This window comes from Oryctolagus cuniculus, chromosome 17 (assembly GCF_051225735.1).
Source record: "Oryctolagus cuniculus isolate XC-2025 breed Fujian yellow rabbit chromosome 17, ASM5122573v1, whole genome shotgun sequence".
Taxonomy (NCBI): domain Eukaryota; kingdom Metazoa; phylum Chordata; class Mammalia; order Lagomorpha; family Leporidae; genus Oryctolagus; species Oryctolagus cuniculus.
This window is the reverse complement of record NC_142883.1, coordinates 15,389,923-15,416,302: the sequence shown is the minus strand read 5'-3', so window position 1 is coordinate 15,416,302 and position 26,380 is coordinate 15,389,923. Positions and strand designations below refer to the sequence as shown.

Below are 26,380 nucleotides of genomic sequence, written 5' to 3'. Positions count from 1 at the left end.
CTCCCAAGTGGGTTCAGGATCCCAAGGACATGGACCATCTGCTACTGCTTTTCCAAGCAATAGCAGAGAGCTGGTTCTGAAGTGGAGCAGCCAGGATTCAAATCAGCACCCATCTGGGATGCCAGCACTGCAGATAGTGGCTTTACCCACTATACCTCAGCTCCGCCGCTTTACCAAACTTTCAAAGACAAACCAATTCCAGTTCTTCTCAAACTACTCAAAACAATTGAAAAGGAGGGAACCTTCCCAAACTCCTTCTATGAGGTTGAGTTCCAAAACTAGAAAAAAGATACAACAAAAAGAGAGACCAATAAACGAATATCCATGATGAACATAGATGCAAAAATCCTCAATGAAATACTGGCTAATTGAATCCTACATCACATCAGAAGTGTCATTCACTGAAACCATGTAGGATTTATCTCTGATAGCCAGGGATGGTTCAACATATGTAAATTAATAAATATTATATATCACATTTACAAATTGAAGAACAAAAATCATATGATTATCTCAATAGATGTAGAAAAAAACATCTTATAAAATACAATATCCTTTCATGATAAAAATCTTCAGCAACTTGAATATAGAAGAAACATTCCTTAACACAATCAAGGCAATCTATAACAGATCCACAACCAGCATCTTATTGAATGGCGAAAGGTTAGAAGCATTTTCACTGAGATCTGTAACCAGTCAGTTATGCCCATTTTCACCACTGCTATTCAATATAGTTCTGGAAATTTTAGCCAGAGCCATTAAGTCAAGAAAAAGAGATCGAAGGGATACAAATTGGAAAGGAGGATGTGAAATTACCCCATTTTTTTCAGATGAGTGATTCAATATATAGGAGAACTGAAAGACTCCACTAAGAGACTGTTGGAACTCATAACAGAGTTTAAAATGACAGGATATAAAATCAACACACAGAAATCAATAGTCGGAACCTGCGCTGTGGCATAGTGGGTAAAGCCACTGCCTACAGTGCCAGCATCCCATATGGACGCCAGTTTGAGTCTCAGCTGCTCAACTTCCGATTGAGCTCTCTGCTATGGCCTGGGAAAGCAGTAGAAGATGGCCCAAGTGCTTGGGCCCCTGCACCTGCATGGGAGACTCAGAAGAAGCTCCTGACTCCTGGCTTTGGATCAACCCAGCTCTGGACGTTAAGGCCAATTGGGGAGTGAACCAGCGGATGAAAGACCACTCGCTCTCTCTGCCTTTCCTTCTCTCCCTGTGTAACTCTGACTTTCAAGTAAAATAAACAAATCTTTAACACAAATCAGTAGCCTTTTTATACATAAACAATGCCATGGCTGAGAAAGATCAGCCCCATTCATATTAGCTACAAAAGAATTTAAATACCTTAGGATAAATTTAACCAAGATGTAAAAGCTTTACAATGAAAATTACAAAACATTAAAGACATAGAAGAAAGTGTGAAGAACCAGAAATATCTTCCATATTCATGGATTAGAAGAATTAATATAATCAAATGTCCATTCTACCCAAACCATTTCCAGATTTATGTGATGCCACTCAAAATACCAATGACATTCTTCTCAGATCTAGAAAAAAACAGTGTTAAACTTCACATGGAAACATAAGATACCCCAAATAGCTAAAGCATTCTTTTGCTTTTTTTTCAGATTTATATGTTCATTTGAGAGGCAGAATTCAAGGGAGGGGGGGGAGATATCTTCCAACTACTGGTTTACTCCCTAAATGGCTACAATAGCTGCAGCTGGGCCGATTTGAAGTCTAGAGCCAGGAGCTAGGAGCTTCTCCCAGGTCTCCCATATGGGTGCAAAGGTCCAAGCGCTTTGACCATCCTCTCCTGCTTTTCCAGGCCATTAGCAGAGGGCTGGATTGGAAGAGGAGCAGGTGGGACGCAACCAGCACCCATATGGGATGCCAGCAGCTCAGGTAGAGGCTCAACCTACTACACTACAGCATTGGCCCCTAAAACAGTCAAACAACAAAGTTGGAGGCATCAAAATACCAGACTTAAAGACATCGTACAGGACAGATATAATCAAAACAGCATATTACTGGCACAAAAATAGACATGTAGACCAAGAAACAGAACAGAAACCCCAGAAATTAATACATACATCTACAACTAACTGATGTTTGACAATTGAGCTAAAATTAATCCCTGAAAAAGGACAGTCTCTTCATCAAATGGTGGTAGATACATTGGATATTCACATGCAGAAGTATGAAACAAGACCCCTACCTTACATCTTATACAAGAATCAACTAAAAATGGAATACGGATCTAAACCTACAAGCTGATATTATCAAACTACAAGAGGAAAACTTAGGGGGAATTTGGCAAGACATTGGCAAAGGCAAAGACTTCTTAAAAAAGACCCCAAACGCAAAACAGACAAATGGGATTGCATCAAGCTAAGAAGCTTATGCACTGGAGAAGAAACACTCAGCAGAGGCAACTGACAGAATAGGAGAAAATATTAGCAATCAATGCAACTGATCAAGAATTACTATTAGAATCTATAAAGCTCAGGAAACTCAATGATAACAAAAGAAACAATACAGTTAAGAAATGGACAAAGGACATGAACAGGATTTTTCATAGATTGAAATGCAAATGGCCAGTAGATGCATGAAAATTTCTCAGGATCAATAGTCATCAGAGAAATGCAAATAAAAACAACAATGAGGGGCCAGCGCCTCGGCTCACTAGGCTAATCCTCCGCCTTGCGGCGCCGGCACACCGGATTCTAGTCCAGTTGGGGCGCCGGATTCTGTCCCGGTTTCCCCTCTTCCAGGCCAGCTCTCTGCTGTGGCCCGGGAGTGCAGTGGAGGATGGCCCAAGTCCTTGGGCCCTGTATCCACATGGGAGACCAGGAGGAAACACCTGGCTCCCGGCTTCAGATCAGCATGGTGCGCCGGCTGCGGCGGCCATTGGAGGGTGAACCAACGTTAAAGGAAGACCTTTCTCTCTGTTTCTCACTGTCCACTCTGCCTGTCAAAAATAAAAAAAAAAAAAAAAAAAAAAAAATGAGGTTTCACCTAATCCCAGTTAGAATGGCTATCATTGAAAAATATAAAAAATAATAAGTGCTGGAGAGCATGTGAGGAAAAAGGTACCCTAATCCACTGTTGGTAGTAGGAATATAAGCTAGTGCAACCATTATGGCAGATGCTATGGAGATTCCTCAAAATCTGAAATTAGATGTCCCATGTGAACCAGCCATTATACGCCTACGAATTTACCTAAAGGACATGAAATCAGCATATGTAAGAGTTATTTGTACCCCTATGTTTATTGCAACTTAATGCACAATAGCTAAGATATGGAATTAACCCAGATGTCCATCAACTAAAGACTAGATAAGTAAAATGTGGTATATATCAGCTACTAAAAAAGATAGAAATCCTGTGTTTTGCAATAAATGGGGATGCTACTAGAAACTATTATGCTTAGTGAAATAAGCTAGTCTCAAAAAGACAGATATGTTTTCTCTGATATGTGGCAGTTAATGTAGAATCCAAAGAAAAGTATAGGAATGAAGTAGACATTTTGTTCTATGAATATCATTTTTAGCCCTTATTTATACTCCTGTGGAATTGTGGTCTTCATACTTTTTATTTCTTTAATATTATGGTTAGTAGCAAACTAAGCCTGTGAATATAGAGTGAGTTAAAATTATGTCTTTACAAGAACTGATGAAGAAAAGGAGAGAGAGAGTTTGATTGTTGGGGAGAGGGGGAGTGTGAGGAATGTGGTTGTCTTCTTGGAATTGTACCCATGGAATGGATGAAATCTTTCTCTTCATAAAAAGCAAATATTTTCTTGACATTTCATGTTTTTATTTAAAAAACTTTATTTTTTGAAAAAAATGTATGTAACTAATCATACTGGAAAATCAACCTCATGCACTGTAACTAGAAGATTAGCCAGAATTTTACCTGTATACATAAACCTTCAAATTACTCTGCATCTAAGATCTTCTTTGTTTTAAAAAGGAATACCAGGGCCAGGACTGTGGCGTAATAGATTAATCCTCCTCCTGTGGCGCTGGCATTCCATATGGGCGCTGGTTTTGGTCCCAGCTGCTCCTCTTCCCATCCAACTCTCTGTTGTGGTCTGGAAAAGCAGTAGAAGATGGCCCAAGTGCTTGGGCCCCCGTACCCACATGGGAGACCCAGAAGAAGCTCCTGGCTCCTGGTTTCAGTTCGGTTCAGAGAGCCATTGTGGCCTTTTGGGGAGTGAACCAGCAGATGGAAGATCTTTCTCTCTGTCTCTCTCTCTCACTGTCTGTAACTCTACCTCTCAGATAAATAAATGAAATATTTTTTAAAAAACTGATGTTAGCACCACATTAAAATTTTCTTCATCATGTATGCACAAGGACTGATAGGTAATAATTCTGTAGCTATTTCATTGGTCAGAATAGGCCAGACCATGCTAACATAACAAAAAGCCTTAAAAAATCTCAGTGAAAATCTTTCCCTGATACTTTTGGGTTCTGTGAGCCTGATCTGTGGTCTCTCAAGTTGAATTCTGTGTCCCTAATTGGGTTTGTGTCATTTGAGGATTGTGGCTGAAGACTTCACCTTGCAGAAGTGGGAGGACCAGCAAGATGCTCCGAAGATCCTGCACAAGGAAGCAGTGGTGGACATCTGGTGTCCTGGATTTTCAGAAAGTGAATGACTTAATTGTGTCCAACCAGGAAAGTTAAGGCAGACGTTTGGGGCAAGTTGTAATGACTAGTAGCAATATATCATCTGTGGAAAGAACTGAATTAGTGGAATTCACTCAAACTGTATTTCAGATCTTATTATACGTAATGTAAAGTATTTAAGAAAGTGGCCTGAGAAGCTAATATTTGCGAGTGTACCCTGCTTCCTACTGAGCCTGCTAAGAAGTGTACTGGAGAGAAACCTGAAACCCAACGATGATTTGAAAGTCCCTCAGATGGCCATCCTACTGTGCTGGACAGCAGGATTTTGACTATGGTGCACAGGAAAAGCCTTCAATAAGGAGACCATATTATTATTATTTTTTTTTTTTTGACAGGCAGAGTGGACAGTGAGAGAGAGAGACAGAGAGAAAGGTCTTCCTTTTGCCGTTGGTTCACCCTCCAATGGCCGCCACAGCCGGCGCGCTGCGGCCGGCGCACCGTGCTGATCTGATGGCAGGAACCAGGAGCCAGGTGCTTCTCCTGGTCTCCCATGGGGTGCAGGGCCCAAGCACCTGGGCCATCCTCCACTGCACTCCCTGGCCACAGCAGAGAGCTGGTCTGGAAGAGGGGCGACCGGGACAGAATCCGGCGCCCCAACCGGGACTAGAACCCGGTGTGCTGGCGCCACTAGGTGGAGGATTAGCCTAGTGAGCCGCGGCGCCGGCCAGGAGACCATATTATTAACATATCAAGGTATTCCCATGTGAAAGACTTTCTGCAAATACAATGAATATGGGAAAGCTTACAGTAAGTCAGCTCTCATTGTCCAAGACATAGCTCAGGTAGGGAATAGAACTTCCTGTTAAAGTCTAGCTTCACTAAACAGCAAATACACACAAGAGAGAAATACTGTAAATGTATTAAATATAAGAAAATCATCATTAGCAAATTAGGCCTTACAGTACATCAGAGGATGCATATAACGAGAAAACCTTATGCATGTAGGCATGGTAAGAAACCCTTCAGCAGTACATCAGGCTTTACTGTCTGTCAGAGAGTTCACACAGGGAAGAATCCCTACGCATGTCATGAATGTGAAGAAACCTGCCAAAAGCCAGCCAGCCCTGATTATGCATCACAGAATTCACATAGGAGAAAAATGCTTTGGATGTAATGAAGAAAGGAAAGCTTTCTGTACAAGTCAGGCCTCATCCTACATGAGATAATGCAGTCAAGGGAGCAACCCTATGTATATAATTAATGTGGAGAAACTTTTCACCAGAAGTCAGATCTCAGCAGTCATTAGAGAACTCTCACAGGTGAGAAACTGTATGTACTTAAAAAATGGGGGAAAAGTTTCTACCACAAGTCATCCCCCACTTAACATGGAGAACTCACACTGGGGAGAAGCCCTGTGGATGTAATGAATGGAAAATCTTTGGCCAGAAGTCAGCCCACAGTATACATGAAATAATTCACATTGGAAAGAAACCCTGTGAATTAATTTGGTGTGGAATAATTTTTCAACAGAATTCACACCTCAAAGAACTCACAGGTGAGAAACCTTACCAGTGTAATGAATGTGGAAAAAACTTTCTCAGAAATTGAACCGGAAGGGTCCATATTGTGGTGAAGATGTGTTGACTCACTGCTTGCAACACCAGCATCCTCTATCAAGTGCCAGTTCAAGCCCTGCTGCTCTGCTTCTGATTCAGCTTCCTATTAATGCGCCAGGGAAGGCACCAGAAGATGGCCCAAGTACTTGGACACCTCCACCTATGTGGGAGAATGAGATGTACTTCCTGTATCCTGGATGTGTCCTGACCCAGACCTGGCTGTTGAACTCATTTGGGGATTAAACCAACATAGAGAAAATTAATCAATAGAGCTCTCTCTTTCTCTGTTTCCTCCTCTCCTCCCCTTCCTCCCTCCTTTTCTGTTCTGTCTTATCCATAAATAAATCTTAAAGAACTGAACCTCAAAAATAAAAACCCCTCAAACAAATAAAACCTAGTGGTGAACATTGTGGCATATAGAGGATTAGTCCACCCCTTGATACTCCCACATCCCATACTTGAGGGCCAGTTTAAGTTCCCAGCTCTTCTACTTCTGATCCAACTTCATGCTACTGCATCGTGGGAAGCAGCAGATGATAACTGTTCAATTCCTTGGTTCCTTCCACCACATAGAAGACCTGAATTGAGTTCCTGGCTCCTGACTTTGACCTGGCTGTTGCGGGCATTTGCAGAATAAACCAGCAGATGGAAGCTCTCTCTCTTGCTCTCTCTCACTCTGCCTCTCAGATTAATAAAAATAAATAATACAGTCAAGGCCGGCGCCGCGGCTCACTAGGCTAATCCTCCGCCTAGCGGCGCCGGCACACCGGGTTCTAGTCCCGGTCGGGGCGCTGGATTCTGTCCCGGTTGCCCCTCTTCCAGGCCAGCCCTCTGCTGTGGCCAGGGAGTGCAGTGGAGGATGGCCCAGGTGCTTGGGCCCTGCACCCCATGGGAGACCAGGAAAAGCACCTGGCTCCTGGCTCCTGCCATCGGATCAGCACGGTGCGCCGGCCACAGCACGCCGGCCGCGGCGGCCATTGGAGGGTGAACCAACGGCAAAGGAAGACCTTTCTCTCTGTCTCTCTCTCTCACTGTCCACTCTGCCTGTCAAAAAAAAAAAAAAAAAAACAGTCAAAGCATTCTAAAATAAAACAAAAATTTAGTATGTTTCATCTATCACTGAAATGCTCTTGAAATTTTTTTCTTACATTTTATTCTGCTCTGGAGTATCAAGATCAGAGCAACATAAAAAATTTCTTAAATACTTTATTTGAAAGATAGAGTTACAGACACAGAGAGGTAGAGACAGAGAGAAAGACCTTCTGTCTGTTGCTTCAATCCCCAAATGACTGCAATTGCCAGAACTGGGCCTATTCCAAAGCCAGGAGCCTCTTCTAGGTCTCCCACACGGGTACAGGGGCCCAAGCACTTGGGCCATCCTCCACTGCTTTCCCAGGCCATAGGAGAGAGCTGGATAGGAAAAGGGGCAGCCAGGACACAAACCAGCACCCATATAGGATGCTGGTCCCGCAAGCAGAGACCCAGCCTTCTGTGTCACAATGCAAGCCCCAAAAATAAATTCTGCATAAAGCTCTATAAGAAAATTATTATCAATAGATATAATATTGAAACACATTTAGTTTTTAAACTTTTTGATAAAACTTTATATAAACTAATTTTTATTGTTTTTTCATTTTTTAACTTTTATTTAGTAAATATAAATTTCCAAAGTACAGTTTATGGATTACAATGACCCCCCCCCATAACTTCCCTCCAACCGTTACCCCTCCCATCTCCCGCTCCCTCTCCCATTCCATTCACATCAAGATACATTTTCTTTTTTTTTTTTTTTGCATTTTTTTTAACTTTTATTTAATGAATATAAATTTCCAAAGTACGATTTATGGATTACAATGGCTTCCCCCCAATACCGTCTATATAAACTAATTTTTAAAGGAAGCAAAATGTGATATTTTAAGTCATTAAACAAAATAAGTTTCTAAATCAAATAAATATTAATATACTTATTGTTTAATTGAAATCTAATGTCATATACATGATGTGAACTATTGTTTTTAGGATTTATTTATTTGAAAGTCAGGTATACAGAGAAGGGAGAGGCAGAGAGAGAAAAAGGTATTCCATCCTATGGTTCATTCCTCAGTTGACCACAACAGCCGGAGCTGCGCCAATCTGAAACCATGAACCAGGAGCTTCTTCCAGTTCTCCCACATGGGTGCAGGGGCCCAAGGACTTGGGCCAACTTTTACTGCTTTCCCGGGCAATAGCAAAGAGCTCAATCGAAAGTGGAGCAGCTGGGTCTCAAATAGGCGCCTATATGGGATGCTGGCACTTCAGGACAGGGCGTTAACCCACTGCACCACAGTGCCAGCCCGATGTGAACTATTTTTTTAGGTCACTTGCTCCCATCTCAACTTCAATTTTTCTGATAAAGTGTATAACACAGACAAATTTTTTCTTCTTGAAGTATCTGATAAATTTGGCAATGGTGCAAAATGGGACTGGGCTTATCTTTGTGGGAAGATGTTTAATGATTAATTCATTTATTTACCTGTTATGAATCTATTCAGAATCTTTCTTATGAATCAGTTCTGACCATTTGTGTCTTTCTAATAATTTGTTCATTCATCTAAATTGTCTTAATTTGTTGGCAAAAAGTTGTTTATGATATTCTGTATAATCCTTTTCATTTCTATGGAGTCAGCCGTGTTGTCTCCACTTTCATCCATAATTTGGTTGTTCTGTTAGTCTGTCTAGCTTAAGATTTTTTTGAAGTTTGTTCATCTTTTTGATGAATTAAATTCTGGCTTCATTTATTTTTTATTTGCTATTTTACTGATTTCTACTTTGATTTTCATTATTCCCTTTTTCTTCTTGATTTGGATTGTAAAGCAAACACCTTCTACTAGAGATGCTAGAGTGTAATAAACAAAAATAGAGGCATCCAGGATATAGTTTAAACATTATCAGTTCATCTGATAGTGTTTGACTGCTTTACTAACTTGAAAATTCATATTTAGGGGCCAGCGCTGTGGCATGAGTAAAGTTGCTGCCTGCAGTGCTGACATCCCATGTGTGTGCTGGTTCAGATCCCAGCTGCTCCACTTCAAATCCAGCTCTCTGCTATGGCCTGGGAAAGCAATGGAAGATGCCCCAAATGCTTGGGCCCATGCACCCATGTGGTAGACTGGAAAGAGGCTCCTGGATTGTGGCTTGGGTTTGACACAGCTCCAGCCATTGCAGTCATCTGGGGAGTGAACCAGTGGATGGAGGACCTCTCTCTCTCTCTCTCTCTCTCTCTCTGTCCATCTGCCTCTCTGTAACTCTGCCATTCAAATAAATATATTTTTAAAAAATTCATATTTATGCAAAATGCAAATTTACTGCTAAATGAAATCTTTACATATAAAGAATGATACTTTTAAAATAAGCATTATTTTTGGGCCAGCAGTGTGGCTCACTTGGTTAATCCTCAGCCTGCAGCAACAGCATCCCATATGGGCGCCGGTTCTACTCCCAGTTGCTCCTCTTCCAGTCCAGCTCTCTGCTGTGGCCGGGAGTGCAGTGGAGGATGGCCCAAGTGCTTGGGCCCCTGCACCTGCATGGGAGACCAGGAGGAAGCACCTGGCTCTTGGCTTTGGATCGGCGTAGTTCCGGCTGTAGCAGCCAGTTGGGGAGTGAACCAATGGAAGGAAGACCTTTCTCTCTGTCTCTGTCCTTCACTGTCTAACTCTGTCAAATATAAAAAAAAAAGCATTGTTTTTCTTAGAAATCTGCATGTAGAGACTAGCACTGTGGCACAGTGAGTTAAAGCCCTGGCCTGAAGCGCTGGCATCCCATATGGGCACTGGTTCTCGTCCCGGCTGCTCCTCTTCACATCAAGCTCTCTGCTATGGCCTGGGAAAGCAGTGGAAGGTGGCCCAAGTCCTTGGGCCCCTGCACCCATGTGGGAGACCTGGAAGAAGCTTCTAGCTTTGGATCCGCACAGCTGCAGTCATTGTGGCCATCTGGAGAGTGAATCAGTGGATGGAATACCTCTCTCTCTGTCTCTGCCTCTCTCTGTAACTCTGTCTTTTTTTTTTTTTTTTTTTTTTTTGACAGGCAGAGTGGACAGTGAGAGAGAGAGACAGAGAGAAAGGTCTTCCTTTTGCCGTTGGTTCACCCTCCAATGGCCGCCGCGGCCGGCAATCTCTGTCTTTCAAATAAATAAATCTTTAAAAAAAAAAGAAATCTACATATAACCATTTGTAAAACAATTCCATAAAATACATGAGAGCTTTTCCATGCAATTAATGAAAGTTATTGTGTACATACCGTGTACAGAATGCTTTAGGGGGTTGAAACATGATTAAGATTGTCTGGGGGGCTGGTGCTGTGGCACAGTAAGCTAAGCTTCTGCCGGCTGTGCAAGCATCCCATATAGGCGCTGGTTCCTGTCCTGGCTACTCCTCTTCCAGTCCAGCTCTTTGCACCTGCAAGAGAGACCCAGAAGAAATTCTTGGTTCCTGGCTTTGGATCTGCCTGGCTCCAGCCACTGCTGCCATTTGGGAAGTGAACCAGCGGATGGAAGACCTTCCTGTCTCTCCCTCTCTCTATCTGTAACTCTGTGTCTCAAACAAATAACTCTCAAATAAATAAATCTAAAAAAAAAAAAAAAAAAAAGATAGTCTCTGGCCTAAAGGAATTAATGAGATAAAGAAGAGTAACAGCAGCTGTAACACAAGGGGGGGAGAGTTAAATGTGATGAAAAATATATGAAACTGGCTTATAACACTAAAGAGGAAAATATGCTTCAAAGTGTCTTCCAACTCAATATTGAGTTTAATAAATATTAAGTTTCTATTGAAACACAAGCTTACAAGGTGACTTTTTGTAAATTCATTTATTTGAACAACAGAGTTAGAGAGAGAGAGAGAGACCTTCTATCTGCTGGTTTACTCCCCAAATGGCCACAATGGCCAGAGCTGGGCCGACCTGAAGCCAGGAGCTAAGAGCTTCTTCCAGGTCTCCCACAAGGGTGCAAGGGCCCAAAGACTTTTGCCCTCCTCCCCTGCTTTCCCAGGTGCATTGGAAGTGGAGCAGTCAGGACTCAAACCGGTGCCCATATGGGATGTAGGTGCTGCAGGTTGCGCCACAGTGCCAGTCCCACAAGGTGACTTCTAAGAAGCACTTCTTAGAAAATTATTAGTATTGCTAATTTACGTTGAACATTAAAAGATGTTTCAAGGAAAGATTTATGATTACAACAATTGAAGAGTACCTTGGGGAAAATAAGTCTAACATCCCTTTGCAGTGCTGGGAAAGAGCAAACTGAACTTCCAATCAGGGGCAGGTGTTTGGCTTAGGTTAACATGCCAGTTGGGATGCCATCATAGTGGAGAGCCTGGGTGCAAGTGCTGGCTCTGCTCCCAATTCCAGCTTCCTGCTAATGTGCACCTTGGGAGACCTCAGATGATGGCTCATCTGGATGGGGCCTTGCCGCCCCCATGGGATACCTGGATTGAATTCTTAGCTCTTGCCTTCAGTCTGGCCCACGCTTGGTTGTTGCAGACATTTGAGGAATGAACAATGTCTTCTATCTGTCTCTGTCTCTCAAGTATAAATAAAATACAAAGTACTTTTGATTAGACTGCTGTCTTATAAGATTCTTAAATTATGAGGTAATTAAAAGTTAAGAAGGAATTACATTTTAAAAAATATTTATTTATTTGAAAGGCAGAGTTACAGAAAAAGAGGGTGAGACAGATCTTCCATCCATTGCTTCTTTCCTCAAATGTCCTCAATGGCTGGGACTTGGCCAATCTGAAGCCACGAGCCAGGAGCTTCTTCTTGATCTCCCACATGAGTACAAAGGCCCAATCACTTGGGTCATCCTTCGCTGCTTTTCCAGGTACATTAGCAGGGAGTTTAATAGGAAGTGGAGGAACCAGGATATGAACCAGCACCCATATGGGATGCTGGCATCACAGGCAGCAGCCTAACCCACTAAGCCAGGACACCAGCCCTAGAAATTAGATTCTTAATTACATTAGAGTTTTCAGCAATATGTGTGTAAATATAAAATTTTAAATTTATACTTTATAACTAACTTCTGAACAAGAAATTACTAGATTTTAAAAGACATTTCGTTCTGATATTGCAGCCCCTTTATTTTGTTTAGCAGACAACTTTATGAATATGCTTATGTTGGTCTATTATTTTGAAATTGTTACTTGCAAATAAATAAGCCAATGTACCTTCTCAAATTTCATTATTTTCACTGATTTTTATAGTACTTTGCTATTTCACTGTTAGTATTGTTATTGCATCCTTTATTAAATTATTTATGGAGTTTAAATGAACAGTATTTTGGTTTTATTAATTTAGGGTTTTTTCTTTTGTTCTCATTGCTAGGAACTTCGTATGAAAGTCTTTAGGTAGTAGGTACTTTCTTTAAAGGAACTTATTTTGATATTCAGCTTACTAAAGTGAGAATATTTTCTTTACACTTGTTTGCCTTCAAGTGAGCCCTCAGTTTCTATGGTACTATGTGTCATAATTCAGTGCTGACTACCTAGCTCTCAATAACATACTTTTAAATGTATGTATAAGTAATTTCTATTATGGTTGATACAACTATGACATGCTGCTTTTTGACTGAGACAAAATGAATTGTTTTCTTCTAAAATTGCTCAATATTCCCAATGGAGATTTAAGAAAGAAAGGTTCATATGAAAGCCCATCTTGAGTAACTAGTAGCCACACAGTAACTGATATTTGTGTTAATAAACAGTCATGTTTACTTTGCCATACTATACACATTTTGTATTTTGTTTGTATAAATTTCTGAGAAAACAAATCTCTGATGATCTGTTTTCAAGTGTATATATATATATGTGTGTGTGTGTGTGTGTGTATATGCAGATTGTTTCTCTGGTTGCAATAGTATATATTCAGGTTAAAAATTAATATGTTCCAGTTGTTTGATACTTCACAACATAAAATCTATGTAAAACAGCATAGAGCAGTTTGGTGGACCACACAGGTAGCATATGGTATTTGGGTAAAATAGTGGGAGAATAAAAGTTTATAAAACACATACAAAGGGCTTCAAAATTCTGTGGAACTTTTGTATGGAAAATATGTATCATGAAACAACTATGTATATATTTTTAAATGTTTTGCATCAAAGTAAACTTCCATTGTTTTTAAAATTATCTATTTATTTGAGAGGCAGTAAAAGATCTCCCATCCACGAGTTCATTCCCTAAATTCCCTCAACCACTGGGTTTAGACCAGGGATAAAACCAGGACCTATAAGAACAATCAGGTCTCCCAGGCGGGTAACAGAAACCCCGCCACTGGAGCCCAGCGGTCTACATGGATAGGAAGATACAACCAGCAGCCAGAGCCAGGATCAGTCCAGGCACTCCAGAATGGAATGCAGGTATCTTAAGTGTTAGGCTAGAAGCCTACTCCCTAAACATACCATTTAATTTCATTTTTACATAAACTTTTAAGTATCCCTATACTTCACTTCTTAGAGAAAAAAAAGAACGAAAAAGGTATTTTACAGTTGTATACTAATTTTATAACTGATTTCAGAAAAGTATATTTCTGTTTGTATTATCATTGGTCAAACTTTTTTCTACAGATTGCCTTTAATTGATAAATTTTATTTGAGAATCAAATTTTAATTCCCGAGCCGGCGCCGTGGCTCAATAGGCTAATCCTCCACCTTGCGGCGCCGGCACACCGGGTTCTAGTCCCGGTTGGGGCGCCGGATTCTGTCCCGGTTGCCCCTCTTCCAGGCCAGCTCTCTGCTATGGCCAGGGAGTGCAGTGGAGGATGGCCCAGGTGCTTGGGCCCTGCACCCCATGGGAGACCAGGAAAAGCACCTGGCTCCTGGCTCCTGCCAGGATCAGCGCGGTGCGCCGGCTGCAGCGGCGGCCATTGGAGGGTGAACCAACGGCAAAGGAAGACCTTTCTCTCTCTGTCTCTCTCTCTCACTGTCCACTCTGCCTGTCAAAAAAAAAAAAAAAAAAAAATTTTAATTCCCTTTTTCTGTATCATATCATTTTGTTGTTGTTGTTGTTGTTTGTTAGTTTTTTTTCTTAGGTGGTTATTTTTTCCCTGCAACAAACAGGAAATATGAATTATCATTCTTTCTCTTATTAAAGAGAATTTAATTGATTTAATTAATTAATTGGTGTTTAGCTCATGCCAACTTGTCAAATTCTATTGGTTTTCTTTTTTTAAATTTATTTATTTGAAAGGCAAGGTTACAAGAGGCAGAGAGAGAGAAAGAAGTCTTCCCTCCACTGGCTCACTCCCCCAGATGTCCGCAACAGCCAGAGCTGTGCCGATCTGAAGCCAGGAGCTTCTTTCGTGTCTTCCCATGCAGATCAAGGGACTCAAGGACTTGCACCATATCCCACTGCTTTCCCAGGCTATAGCAGAGAGCTGAATCAGAAGTGAAGCAACTGGGACTCAAACTGGTGCCCATATGGGATGCTGGCACTGCAGGCGGTGACTTTACCCACTACGCCACAGCGCCTGCCCCCTCACTTTCTTTTTTAACTTTAATAGTTTGGATCTGTGGAAGTACATAACTAAAAAGAAGGAAAAGATCCTTAGTATTACTATTTCTTCAAGATGCTACTTATGTCACCATCTGAGCACAATCATATGAAATAATTAAAACACATTGAATGGAAGGATGCTATTTCCACCTCTTTCCAGATTTTAAATCTGACAGGGTTTGGGGGTAAGACTGACGGAAATAGTATCTTTCCTTCTACTTGTCTTGAACCCATCTTTCCCACCCCACTCTAGGAAATTCATGGTACTCAAAGGTTTATAGGAGCTGATATTGCGGCATAGCAGGTATAACTGCTGCCTAAGTGCCAGCATCCCATGTGCCAGTTTGGGTTCGTGTCCTAGCTGCTCCACATCCTATCCAGCTCCTAGTGGCCTGGGAAAAGCAGTGTAAGGTGGCCCAAGTTGTTGGGCCCCTGCCACCCACATGAGAGACCTAGAAGAAGTTCTTAGCATTTGTCTTCAGACTGGCTCAGCCCTGGCTGCCGCTTGGGGAGTGAACCATTGAGTGGAAGATCTGTCTCTCCTTCTCTCTCTGTAACTCTTTCAAATAAATAAATCTTAAAAAAAAAAAAAAAAAAAATCAGCCTGTGAAATCTGTTAAACCTATAGTTTTCTTTTCAAAGTAAAATTTCTAGTTTCTACCCCCTTGACAATTCTAGAGATCAAATATTTTCTCCTCATGTTGCTTCTAATAGTTTTATAATTTTAGTTCTTAGATTGAAGCCTTTGATTAATTTTGAGTTAATTTTATATGGTACAAGATAAAGGTCTAACAGTTCTTTTTAATGAAGACATCCAATTTCTCAAAACCATTTGTTGAAAAGATTGTCCTTTCCTCCTTTTAGTGGTATTGGCACCCTTGTGGTTAATCATCTGACCATGAGGTTTATTTCTGGGCTCCTTGTTCCCTTTCCTGGATGTCTGTCTTTATGCCAGTATTAACATTGTTTTGATTGTTTATGGTAAGCTTTGAAATCAGAGAGTGTGAGAACTTCAACTTATTCTTTTTTCCAGACTGTTTTGATTGTTCAGGATCCATTAAGATTCCATATGAATTTTAGGATGGGTATTTCTGTTTCTGCAAAAACAGTGTCATTGAGATTTTGGTAAAGATTGCACTGAATTTATAGATAGTTTTGGGAAACATTACCATCTTAATATGAAGTTTTCTAATCTATGAACAAGGGGTGTCTTTCCATTAATTTTTGCCTCTAATTTATTCCTAAGTATTTTATTATTTTTGTTGCTGTTTTAAGTTCAATTTATCCTTAGTTTCCTTTTAAGGTTGTTTTTTGTTAGTGTGTAGAAACACATTGATTCTTCTGAATTAAGTTTATATCAAACAACTTCACTAAATTTCTTTTATTAGTTCTAGCAGGCTTTTTGTGTAATCTTTATATATGCACATTTAAGATTGTATTATCTGCAACAGAGACAGATGTACTTCTCCCTTTCTAATTTAAGGTACCATGAATTTCTTTTTCTTATCTACACTAAAATCTTTTTATCCTTTTATCACATTTCCCAGTTTATCCTTAGATTAACCTTACTAAATTACACTATTAATCTCAAACCCAACTCTGTGAAAATACTTTCCTAGTATTTTATGTCCTGTTCATCTTGATATTCATTCTTCATTTCTCATTTTCCTGATCTTTGCTTTGATTTTGTCAGACTTTATACCACTCTTTCATGATTATACAGTCTTGTGCCAGATTCCTCCTAGAAATTCCCTTCTGTTATGAAACTTTTATCAATAATACCTCAAAAATTTGAAGTTCTGTCTTCAAAATAGACCTATTTTGTAACTTGACTCTTTTTTAAAAAATAAAATGAGTTATAATTCTAGTAGAATGACTAAAAAGAAACCTTAACTTTTACTATTCATGAATACAGTCAGATAGGAGTCCTTGGTTTAAATTTTATTATAGCTTTGTTCCCTTTTAATTTATTTATTTTTATTTTTTATTTTTTATTTTTTTTTTTTTTTTTGTGACAGGCAGAGTTAGACAGTGAGAGAGAGAGAAACAGAGAGAGAGAGAGAGAGAAAGGTCTTCCTTCCGTTGGTTCACTCCTCTAATGGCCACTACGGCCGGCGCTGAGCCAATCCGAAGCCAGAAGCCAGGTACTTCCTCCCGGTCTCCCATGCAGGTGCAAGGACCCAAGCACTTGGGCCATCCTCCACTGTCCTCCCGGGCCACAGGAGAGAGCTGGACTGGAAGAGGAGCAACCGGGACAGAATCCGGTGCCCCAACCGGGACTAGAACCCGGGGTGCTGGCGCCACAGGTGGAGGATTAGCCAAGTGAGCCACTGCACTGGCCTACAGCTTTGTTCTTAAGAAAGTCCTCTTCAGGATCAGCTGTGCACGTGGTATTTTTAGATTCTTGCATCCAGTGTCCATAACCTCACAGTACATTAGGATTGCACGCAGGGTTTGCTGAGTAGACTACTGGGTCCCCAACTCCTAGAGTTTCTGATTCAGCTGCTCTGTCATAAGACCTAGTTATTTGCATTTGTAGCAGATTCACAGGTGATGCTAGGCTACTGGTTCAGGCACTGCATTTTGAGAACCAATGGCCTAAACTACACTTTTTTATGTACCCTCATATTTGTTATTATCTAACCTAGAACATTTTGATTTGGATATCCTGCTTTTTACAGCATGACATATTTTCTTTTTTAAAGATTTACTTATTTACTTGAAAGTCAGAGTTAAACAGAGAAAGGAGAGGCAGAGAGAGAGAGATCTTCCAATCACTGGTTCACTCTCCAATTGGCCGCAACAGACAGAGCTGCGTGCCGATCCAAAGCCAGGAGCTTCTTCCAGGTCTCCCACACGGGTGCAGGGGCCCAAGGACTTGGGCCATCCTCTGCTGCTTTCCCAGGCCATAGCAGAGAGCTGGATTGGAGGTGGAGCAGCCAGGACTCGAACCAGTGCCCATGAGGGATGTGGCACTGCAGGTGGTGGCCTTACCCGCTATGCCACAACACTAGCCCCCATATTTTCAATATTATTACCTTTGTACTTTTTAAAAAGTAATTAGTGGTCACCTCATTCCTCAATGGCATCTTAGCTGTCTTTGTTTTTACTCCTTCCTTCTCCCAAAATAAATACATGATTCATACATTCCAAATAATGATACTGGTGACAGCAGCTAACATTTATCAAACATTCATTCTGTGCTAGAAACTGTTCTGAGGACTTTATTTGTATTAATATAATTCTTACAACTCATCTGTGATGTAGGTACTGTTAAGAACCCAGAGTAACTGATGAGGAGACCTGAACTCAGAAATGTTCCTACAGATATGGAAAAGTGAAAGACATGGGAATCTAACCTAGGCTTTTTGGTTTCAAGCCCTAGACTCTTTCTTGCTACATTGCCTAACTCTTTACCTCTGTGTTACCCTCTGATAGGGTGTCTTGAAGTCACTTGTGCATACTGCTTTATGCAGGCATAGTCCTCACTGCTCCAGTGAGGCTTACTAACTAACTTGTCAAGTTTTTTTTTTTTTTTTTTTTTTTTTTACTGGCAGTGTATGTTTTTAATCTTTTTAAGTTTGAAATGCAGAGTTGACACAGAAAGAGAAGAGGAGGGAGGGAGGATGGGAGGGAAGAAGAAAGGGGGAGAGAAAGAGAAGGGAAGGAGGGGAGGGGAAGGGAGGGGAGGGGAGAGAGAATATCTTCCATCTGCTGATTCACTTCCCAAAAGCCTACACAGCTGGGGCTGGGCCTGCGCCAGGCCGAAGTCAGGAGCCAGGAACTCAGTCTGGGTCTCCCATGTGGGCAGCAGGGACATAAGTACTTGAGCTATTATCTGCTGCCTCACAGGGGTGCACACGAACAGAAGCAGAGGTAGGACCGTATCCCAGACACTCTGATATGGGATGCAGGCTTCCCGAGCAGCAGCTTAGCCCGCTATGCCACAATGTCCCCCCTGACAGTTTCTTGTTAACTAATAAAGTAGTAGAACTAAGACCTAGGTCTTCCAAATCATTATGTCCACCCCCTCAACCAGTGTATTTTCTTTCAACCTCCGTAGATTCCCAAAGCCAAGTCTTACAGTGTCAAGAATCATGTTTCCAGTGTTGATTCAGATCACTTCTCAGAACAAAAGTTTTTTGTTGTCTTAGAATAAAATACCTCATTTTTGTTGTTAGGTTCTTACTCATCTCATCTCAGCCACCTTTTTTTTCCTATCTGGTAAACCCTTTTAATGTAGAATTCTCTCACTCATCTAAATCATCTTGTATACTTTTTTTTTAACAGTGAAATGCATTAAAATTCTAGGTTTACAAGAAAAATATCATGCCCGTCTTCCACCATGCCCTTTGGTATACACAAAACAGTATTATGACCATTGGACAACCTGTCATGTCTATGATGGTATATCCTGTTTTTTAATGGACTAATTGTAAGAGTGGGGAACATCCAGCCTACAGGCTGTATAAGGCCCATGAAATCATTTGATCTGGCCCTGTCAAGACAATGACAGGCAGATCTCGAAATCTGGTAATTCTGTAGCATGCTATTTTTTAAGTTGATAATTTGGGATGGCCCACAAATGATGTTACAAATATCCAAATGGCTCTTTTCAGAAAAAAAAAAAAAAAAAAAAAAGGTGTCATGCCCCTGGAAGAGCATCAATTTTCTCTAATTTGGATGAAAACACTATCATCAACCTTATAGAGTAATTGAACTTCATTACTTGATATGCATAGTACCCCCATGGATGAGGGTAAAGGGAGGTAAAATTAAATGCCTACTGTGAACTCTAAAGATAATTTCATCTGGAATTTCCTGAGAAGTGGCTGTAAAGAAGTTAGTGTGACCTTGAGCTTCAAAGACTCCAAATAACTGTTTGCTGGAAAATTCTATATTCTAGTAAGATGTCTCATTTTTTTCTTTTCCCTGAATCTATTAAAGTCCTTGTGAACAATGTATAGTCTATGTACTCTTCATAGTTTTTAGCTATTTTTTTCCTTTTTGATCTCTGGGACCTTAATCTTTCTCATTGACTATCTCATAATTCTTGTCCATTCTTCTTACCTCCCTTAAGTTCTACTACCATCCTTCAATTTTCTTATGTTTCTCCCCTAGAGTACTGTTTATGGCTGTCTAATAGCCCCAGATTTTATTATAGACATTTATTTATTAAAGTTTTTCAATATATAAAGTCCCTTGAGTAGTAATCAGTGCTGTCTTTGTCAGAACTCAGCAGGTAAAATAGTTATTCTGATGCATGACAGTGCTTCAGTAAAATTCTAGTAAAAGGCTTAGAGCTTTAAGAATTAAATTATAATCATTTGTCCTTTACTGAGCAATATTTGATAAATAAAATGTTTTATTATTTTTTAATCTGTTGGTAAGATTATGATGAAAGATTATATTATTGGCTATTAGTAGCCTGCATATATGCATATAAATCACTGGAAATCATTCCTAATAGTGATTATTTAAAGCAACCTCAAGTGTGACACTTGGAAGAGGTGAGAGTTCTGCTGTATTCCCAAGCTTATTTTGGCATAGAACTGTGCTTTTAGAGCCTAAGGCCTTTGTTGCCATGGAAACAGTAACAGCCCCCTTTTAAAAATATAGTCTTAAAGTTTGAAATGCTGTTTAGTTGTGTGTAGATTTTGAATGCACATTTCAAAAATATTTCCTGTATTCTTCCAGTGCTTTCTCATTTTTATCCACCAAAGAAAATAAAGGAGTCTTCTGGCTATTGTAATGATATTTTATATTACTTTTTACAGGGTCTTTTAAGAATAATTTAGAATCTTCTGTTTGTCAATAATAGATGAGTATTTTGAAAAATGTACTGCTCTGAAACAATCAGGTGTCTTAGACACCTGTAGTTATATTAATAGATAACGCAGACAATTCAGTTTTTAAATTCATGTGATACTGTTGTGTCAGTGCTATACTAAGTATCCTATTATAGTTCATTTGATGCAGTTTGAAACTACCTAAGCAATCTTAATAAAATATTTTAAAATTTCATAAAATATTTAACTATTTACTTGACTATATATTAATATTGTTCCTTCATTTTTCCTTTTAAAATTCAGTAAATTAATTTATATGTACTTTAGTAAGTTAATTTTGATCCATGAATGATTCTTGGTTCTTTATAAGTATAAATGATTTCCATTTCATGGAATATTCCAGAGACTTCATGACTAAATTTGTAGTTATGTCACATTTTTTAGCATCCAGTGTCAAACTGGTATGACTTAATATTTTTGGCCACTAAAAATTTGACTCCTTACATTAAGTAAGAGAATTGTTTTTCCCTGTTAAGCTACACAGATTAGGCCTCATGGCTTATGTTTAATATTATTTACAGTATTTATCACAACCGAGTATTAGCTATTCTAGATAAAGAAAACCTTCTGATTATAACTATTATAAACAAAACCTTAAAACTTAATCCTGTCCTGTCCTTAGTTAATACTTGAGTATAATGACAAATGAAGATTTTTTAAAAAAAAGAGATGTTTGCTCTATAAAGGGAAAAAATAGCTTAATGGGCTATAATAGGCAATCACAATTTATGCCTATTTTAAATATTAGATTTTAGTTTTTTCAGCTTTCAGAGAGTTTTTAGCAAGACCCATCTCCTCTATGAAGAATGCAGTTATTTTTTTTTTCTGGCACAAAAACTAGGGTAACCTGATCTGAGTCTGACAGAGTGTGTTGTTCGTTTAAGTGCTTCCATCTGTTGCCTGCTGTTCCCCTTACTCATGACCCCTCTGTGTTTCTCTTTTTCCTTTTCTCCTTCTCTTTCCCTCCGTCTCTCTTTCCCTTCTTTTCTATTTCCCCCTCTCCCTCTTTTCCCACTTTTTCCTTCCCTCCATCCCTCCCAAATTTCCTTTCCTCCTCCTGCTTGGCCTCCTCCTCCTCCTTTCTCTCTCTCTCCTTTTTGTCCTTAGCCCCTCTGAGGAAGGCAAAGTTTGTTGAGAGCCCACGAATTCCAGAATCCGAGCTTGGCTCACCAACCCTCACTTCAGCTCAGAAACTGGACGTGGATGCATACTGCCCTGGTAAGCATGCATGCAAAGTGTCTGCTTGGAAACGGGAGGATTAGGTCAGGTCCGTCCAGCAGAGCAGTATTTTGCATGTATACTACTTACAAAAACATACTATTACCTCTTTGGCAACTGATTACATATTCTCTTTAAAGAGTATATTTATTACTGAACATCCTGTTTTGACTATTGATATTAAAATATAGTGTTGTAAAAAATTTAAAAAATCATTTTCAAAAGATTTAAATCATTTTTGTGGATAAATATTTTGTGATTTGAGATATTTGAAGAAATTGTGCTATGGCCACATACAAACAGCACTGTTGAAGATATAAATAAGAATTCAGCACTGGACTTTTTACATATAACCTATTGTACTTCATTCCTATTGGATTTCTAGATAGCTACAGAAAAAATTTGTGATATTGGGAACCTTAGACCTGAATTAAAAAAGAAATATTATAGATTCCTGAGTCCAACTACTTTTGGCCATTCACTTTTTAGAAATACCTCTACTCATGAATGGCCTGTTAACACATGTGAGAGTTCACTAAAACCCTTCTTGTGCGGGAGCCAAACTGAGGCAGGCCCATTATCAATGCTTAGATTCTTTGAAGCTTAGATGAGTTGCCTGGCAACGTCCTTTACACTTTCTCTACAGTGAGTCCATAGAGCTGTGTCTGAAATGTTCACAGCTCTAGTTGAGTATACAGATGAGACCATTAGTAAAAGACCTTAGAAAACCTGATTTTAGTTCTTTTGTTTATTCCTGCTCATTAAAATTTATGTTAAGCCACAGTGAATGCAGCTACTACATATTTAGAGCATCAGAGGTCAGCAAAGTAAATTGATTCCTAGTTGTAAGGAAACTATCGGAAACGCTGATCCACCATGTCAAGATAAAATATCTCTGAAGCCAGATAAGACCTGCTAAAATGAACAAGCAAACAGAAAACCCAGTGGGAGAAAACTTGGGCCAAACAAAAATAAGACACATTTGATTTTATGAATTAATTTTGAATGTGGAAAGACCTTGAGGATTTCCCTTTCAGAGTAGTACAGACTTCCTGCACTACTGTGAATGATGGGGTTTTCTAAATAAATCATGGTTATATCTTAGGTTGGGACTTATGCCTCCATGAGAAACAAAATTGCTCTGTAGATAACATCGCAGCATGTGGTTAGAAGAATCTTTTTTGTGTTCTGAGGTATTACCAGTCTTCTTGGGCAGTGAAATACTGTACTTTACACTTCATGCAAATCTTAGCGAGTTAAATAAAGTAACTGCTAATTCCTTAAAAAACCCCATCAGAGACCTTTTGTTTTCCAGATTTACACATCAGAATGACTGTCAGGGTGACCTAATCTCACTTCTTGATTGCCCATCTGACATCCTTAATCTAATGTAGCTATTGATATTGTCATAAAGCAAAGTAACTGCTGTTCGTTGGAATACCAGTAGTGAATCACTTTGAACAATTTTATCAATGTGATTCTTTAAATATTTGTTCCACAAGCATGAATTCTTTGCTGAATTAGAATGGAACCAAACTAAACCTCAGTAAAGATTTTTAGACAGACAGGAAGAAGCCAAAAATGATTTCTATCCTATATGGACTTTTTTTCCTTATGCTTATTTAAGCATAGAAACTTCACCGGGACTTGCTCTGTGACAGTAAAGTTTTTAGGGCCTGGTATTGTGCTACTGGTTGAGCCGCCCCTCACCGTGCCAGCCTCCTGTGTTGCAGTGCTGGTTCGAGTCCATGAGTTGGAGTTCTGGCTCCTAGAGTTCCTGTCTCCTGGCTTCTTACAGGCCCTGGCTGCTAAGGGCATATGGGGAAGTGGCCAGCAGATGCAGGACCTCTCTCTATGTGTCTTCCCTCTCTGTCACTCTTTCAAATAAATAGATGAGTCTTTAATAAGAAAAATAAAGTTATTACATTCTCTGAAAATAAGTTTGCACTGAGATAGAATGGTAATCTGGAGGCCAGCCTCGTAGCACAGAAGTTATGCTGCCACTTGTGATGCTGGCATCCCATAGGAGCGTGCCGGTTTCCAGCTCCCTCTTATGCACCTGAGGAATAGCAGAAGACGGCCCAAGTCCTCGGGCCCCTGCCACCTGCATGGGAGACCTGGATGGAGTTCCAGGCTCCTGGGTTCAGCCTGGCCCAGCTGTGGCTGTTGCAACCATTTGGGGAGTGAACCAACAGATGGAATATGTCTGTCTCTGCCTGTCTCTCCCTCTCTCTCTAACTCTGCCTTTCAAATAAATAAATAAATCTTAAAAAATAAAAGGTAATATGAGGTTTAAGCTATTATCTCTACATATTAACGAAAAGTAGCAAGAGAGAAATGAGTAAAGAGTACCTGCATGAAGCAAACTGTTGGGACTCTGAAAAATCACCTCAGAGTCTGGTTATTTGTCAGGCTGATTGCTTTGAGCTAAAGATCAGAAGGCCTCAGAACCAAGGTTTCTCTGTCTCTTATCCCTTTACCTCTTTGCAGAGGAAGTTTTCTCTGATGTTCCCTTATCTGCCTAAAGATAGATCCTCCAGAAAGGAACTCAATTATCAGGAGCCTCCCTTCTGGCAATCTCATCAACCAGGAAAGATTAAGTGTTATCATGGGAAGCAGAAGCTTGACACCATACCAGACAGTCACAGGCTGTCACCTGTTGGGAGGACTCCTCCATCCTCCCCCAATCATTGACTTTCCCCTAAATTACCTATGTCCTCCTCATGTAAGCTTCTGCGTCTCACTAGATATTCGAGTACTTTTTTCTGACCTGTGATGCCTCCCTGCACATATCCTAGTATGCCCTTTATCCTAGTAATCTGTCTGCCATCACTTCATTTCATAGAACTAAATACTGGAATCGTTTAAAGGTAAAGAGAAACTGTTTTGCTCCCCCTAGAGGGCTAATATCAATCTATGCTTTCGGGGAAGAAATTTAACATAGAATATACTATCAGAACAATGATTATTTTATTATATATTCATATACAATAATGCAGTGAAGGCTAATGTTCTGATATCTTCTTATCTACATGCTTTACTCATTATTACCCATAAATTTAGGAAACTATTTTATCTTGCAGAGACAACTTTGAGTTTATCATAAACTCAAAGTTAGAGCAGTGGTTCTCAAATTTTAGCATACTTCATACTTAAGAGAGCGTGTCCAAATGCAGACTGCTGGCTCCACCCTGAGAATTTCTGGTTCGGTAGGTCTGAAGTGAGTCAAGAACTTGCGCTTGTAGCAAATTCCCAGATGATGTAGAAGCTGCTAGTTAAAGTTCCACGCTTTGAGATCTGATTGGATTAAAGGGCTACTCTAGGCTGCTTACGAATAATGCAGTGAACAAATGCTAGAGGGCTATGGAATTCATGCTACTACTATTGACTTCTAGAAAGTAGTTAGTAATGTTTCTTTATCATCTAAACTAAAAGTTTTTGGTAGCTATATTTTAGACTTTGTGTTTGAGAAATGAACTTTTATTTTTGTTGGATTGTTTGTTTGTATCTAGCATCTTTGTACCAAAGCCTGACTTTTCTGTGCTGTTGTATATGTACAGGAAATTGTAGATCAAACAACCGAGTCAGTAATACGTTGTCTACAAAGAATAGATTGAATCTGTATAGCATTACATTCTAGAATGTTTAATTCCAGTTTTCTTTTTGCTGAAATCAAATTTGTTGTAGGCAGAACATGTAGGGGGAAAAAGTAAATAAACTGTATATTTTGGTTCAGTAACTGCAGCTTATGGAAGTGATTAATTGTGTTAACTAAGCCATCAGAGTAGGGGATGTTCAAGGAATTGTGTTGTATAATTATCTCACAGTAGGGAAAGAAGACCTGGAAAATTTAAGTGATTTGTCAGGATCAGAAGCAGAATTTATTATTGAACTCTTAAAGTGAACACAGTATAATTCAGAAAGACATTTCCTTCTAATCCCATTACTATGCAAATTCTATAAACACTCATTACTTATTAGATTAAAAAAAATTAATTTTTATGTTTGAGATGGGACTGTATTCTATTATCATGAAAAAAGCTAACAAAGTGATATCAATGATTAAAGAATAATTTCCAAAATAACAGAACAGACTCATACTCTGTAACTTTTCAGCATGCAGTATTACTTGTTGGCTGTGTGCCTTTGGGCAAGTCACTTAACTTTTCTAAGCCTCAGTTTCCTCATCTCTAAAAATGAGGATCATATTCTTAAATCAGATTACTATGTATATAAAGCATTCAGCAGAATGCTTGGCCCCTAGTAAATACCTATGAATGTTAGCTAATTTTATTGTTATTACAGTAATAATTGTGAGGTATAGCACATTATGTTAAATTGTTTTCTAAGTCAGAAAAAAATGTCTAAAAACGTTGGGTCATTTTAATTAATTGTGTCTTACTCCAATTCAGTTCTGATTTTTACCTTACAGTCTTGTGATCTGGAATATGACATGTAATTTCTTTGCGCTTCAGTTCCCCATCACAGCAATTCATATATAGTATGTCATTATTTTATAATTT

At 39.5% G+C, this 26,380-nt stretch overlaps 1 protein-coding gene across 23 annotated transcripts in view; it reads left to right on the top strand.

Moving 5' to 3' along the window:
* The window catches only part of TANC2 (tetratricopeptide repeat, ankyrin repeat and coiled-coil containing 2), a 439,275-nt gene that overhangs the window by 205,093 nt on the left and 207,802 nt on the right, over nucleotides 1-26,380 (top strand). For 17 of the 23 annotated variants that reach the window (XR_007911352.3, XM_089316839.1, XM_051825093.3 and 14 more), the window contains one exon: nucleotides 21,747-21,857. The exons of the other annotated variants lie outside the window; for them this stretch is intronic. Coding sequence is in view for 16 of the 17 variants with exons in the window: in XM_089316839.1 (XP_089172965.1) it covers nucleotides 21,747-21,857 (111 nt within the window). In the remaining variant the exon portion in view is untranslated. The remainder of the gene's footprint in view (nucleotides 1-21,746; nucleotides 21,858-26,380) is intronic. 23 annotated transcript variants of the gene reach the window in all.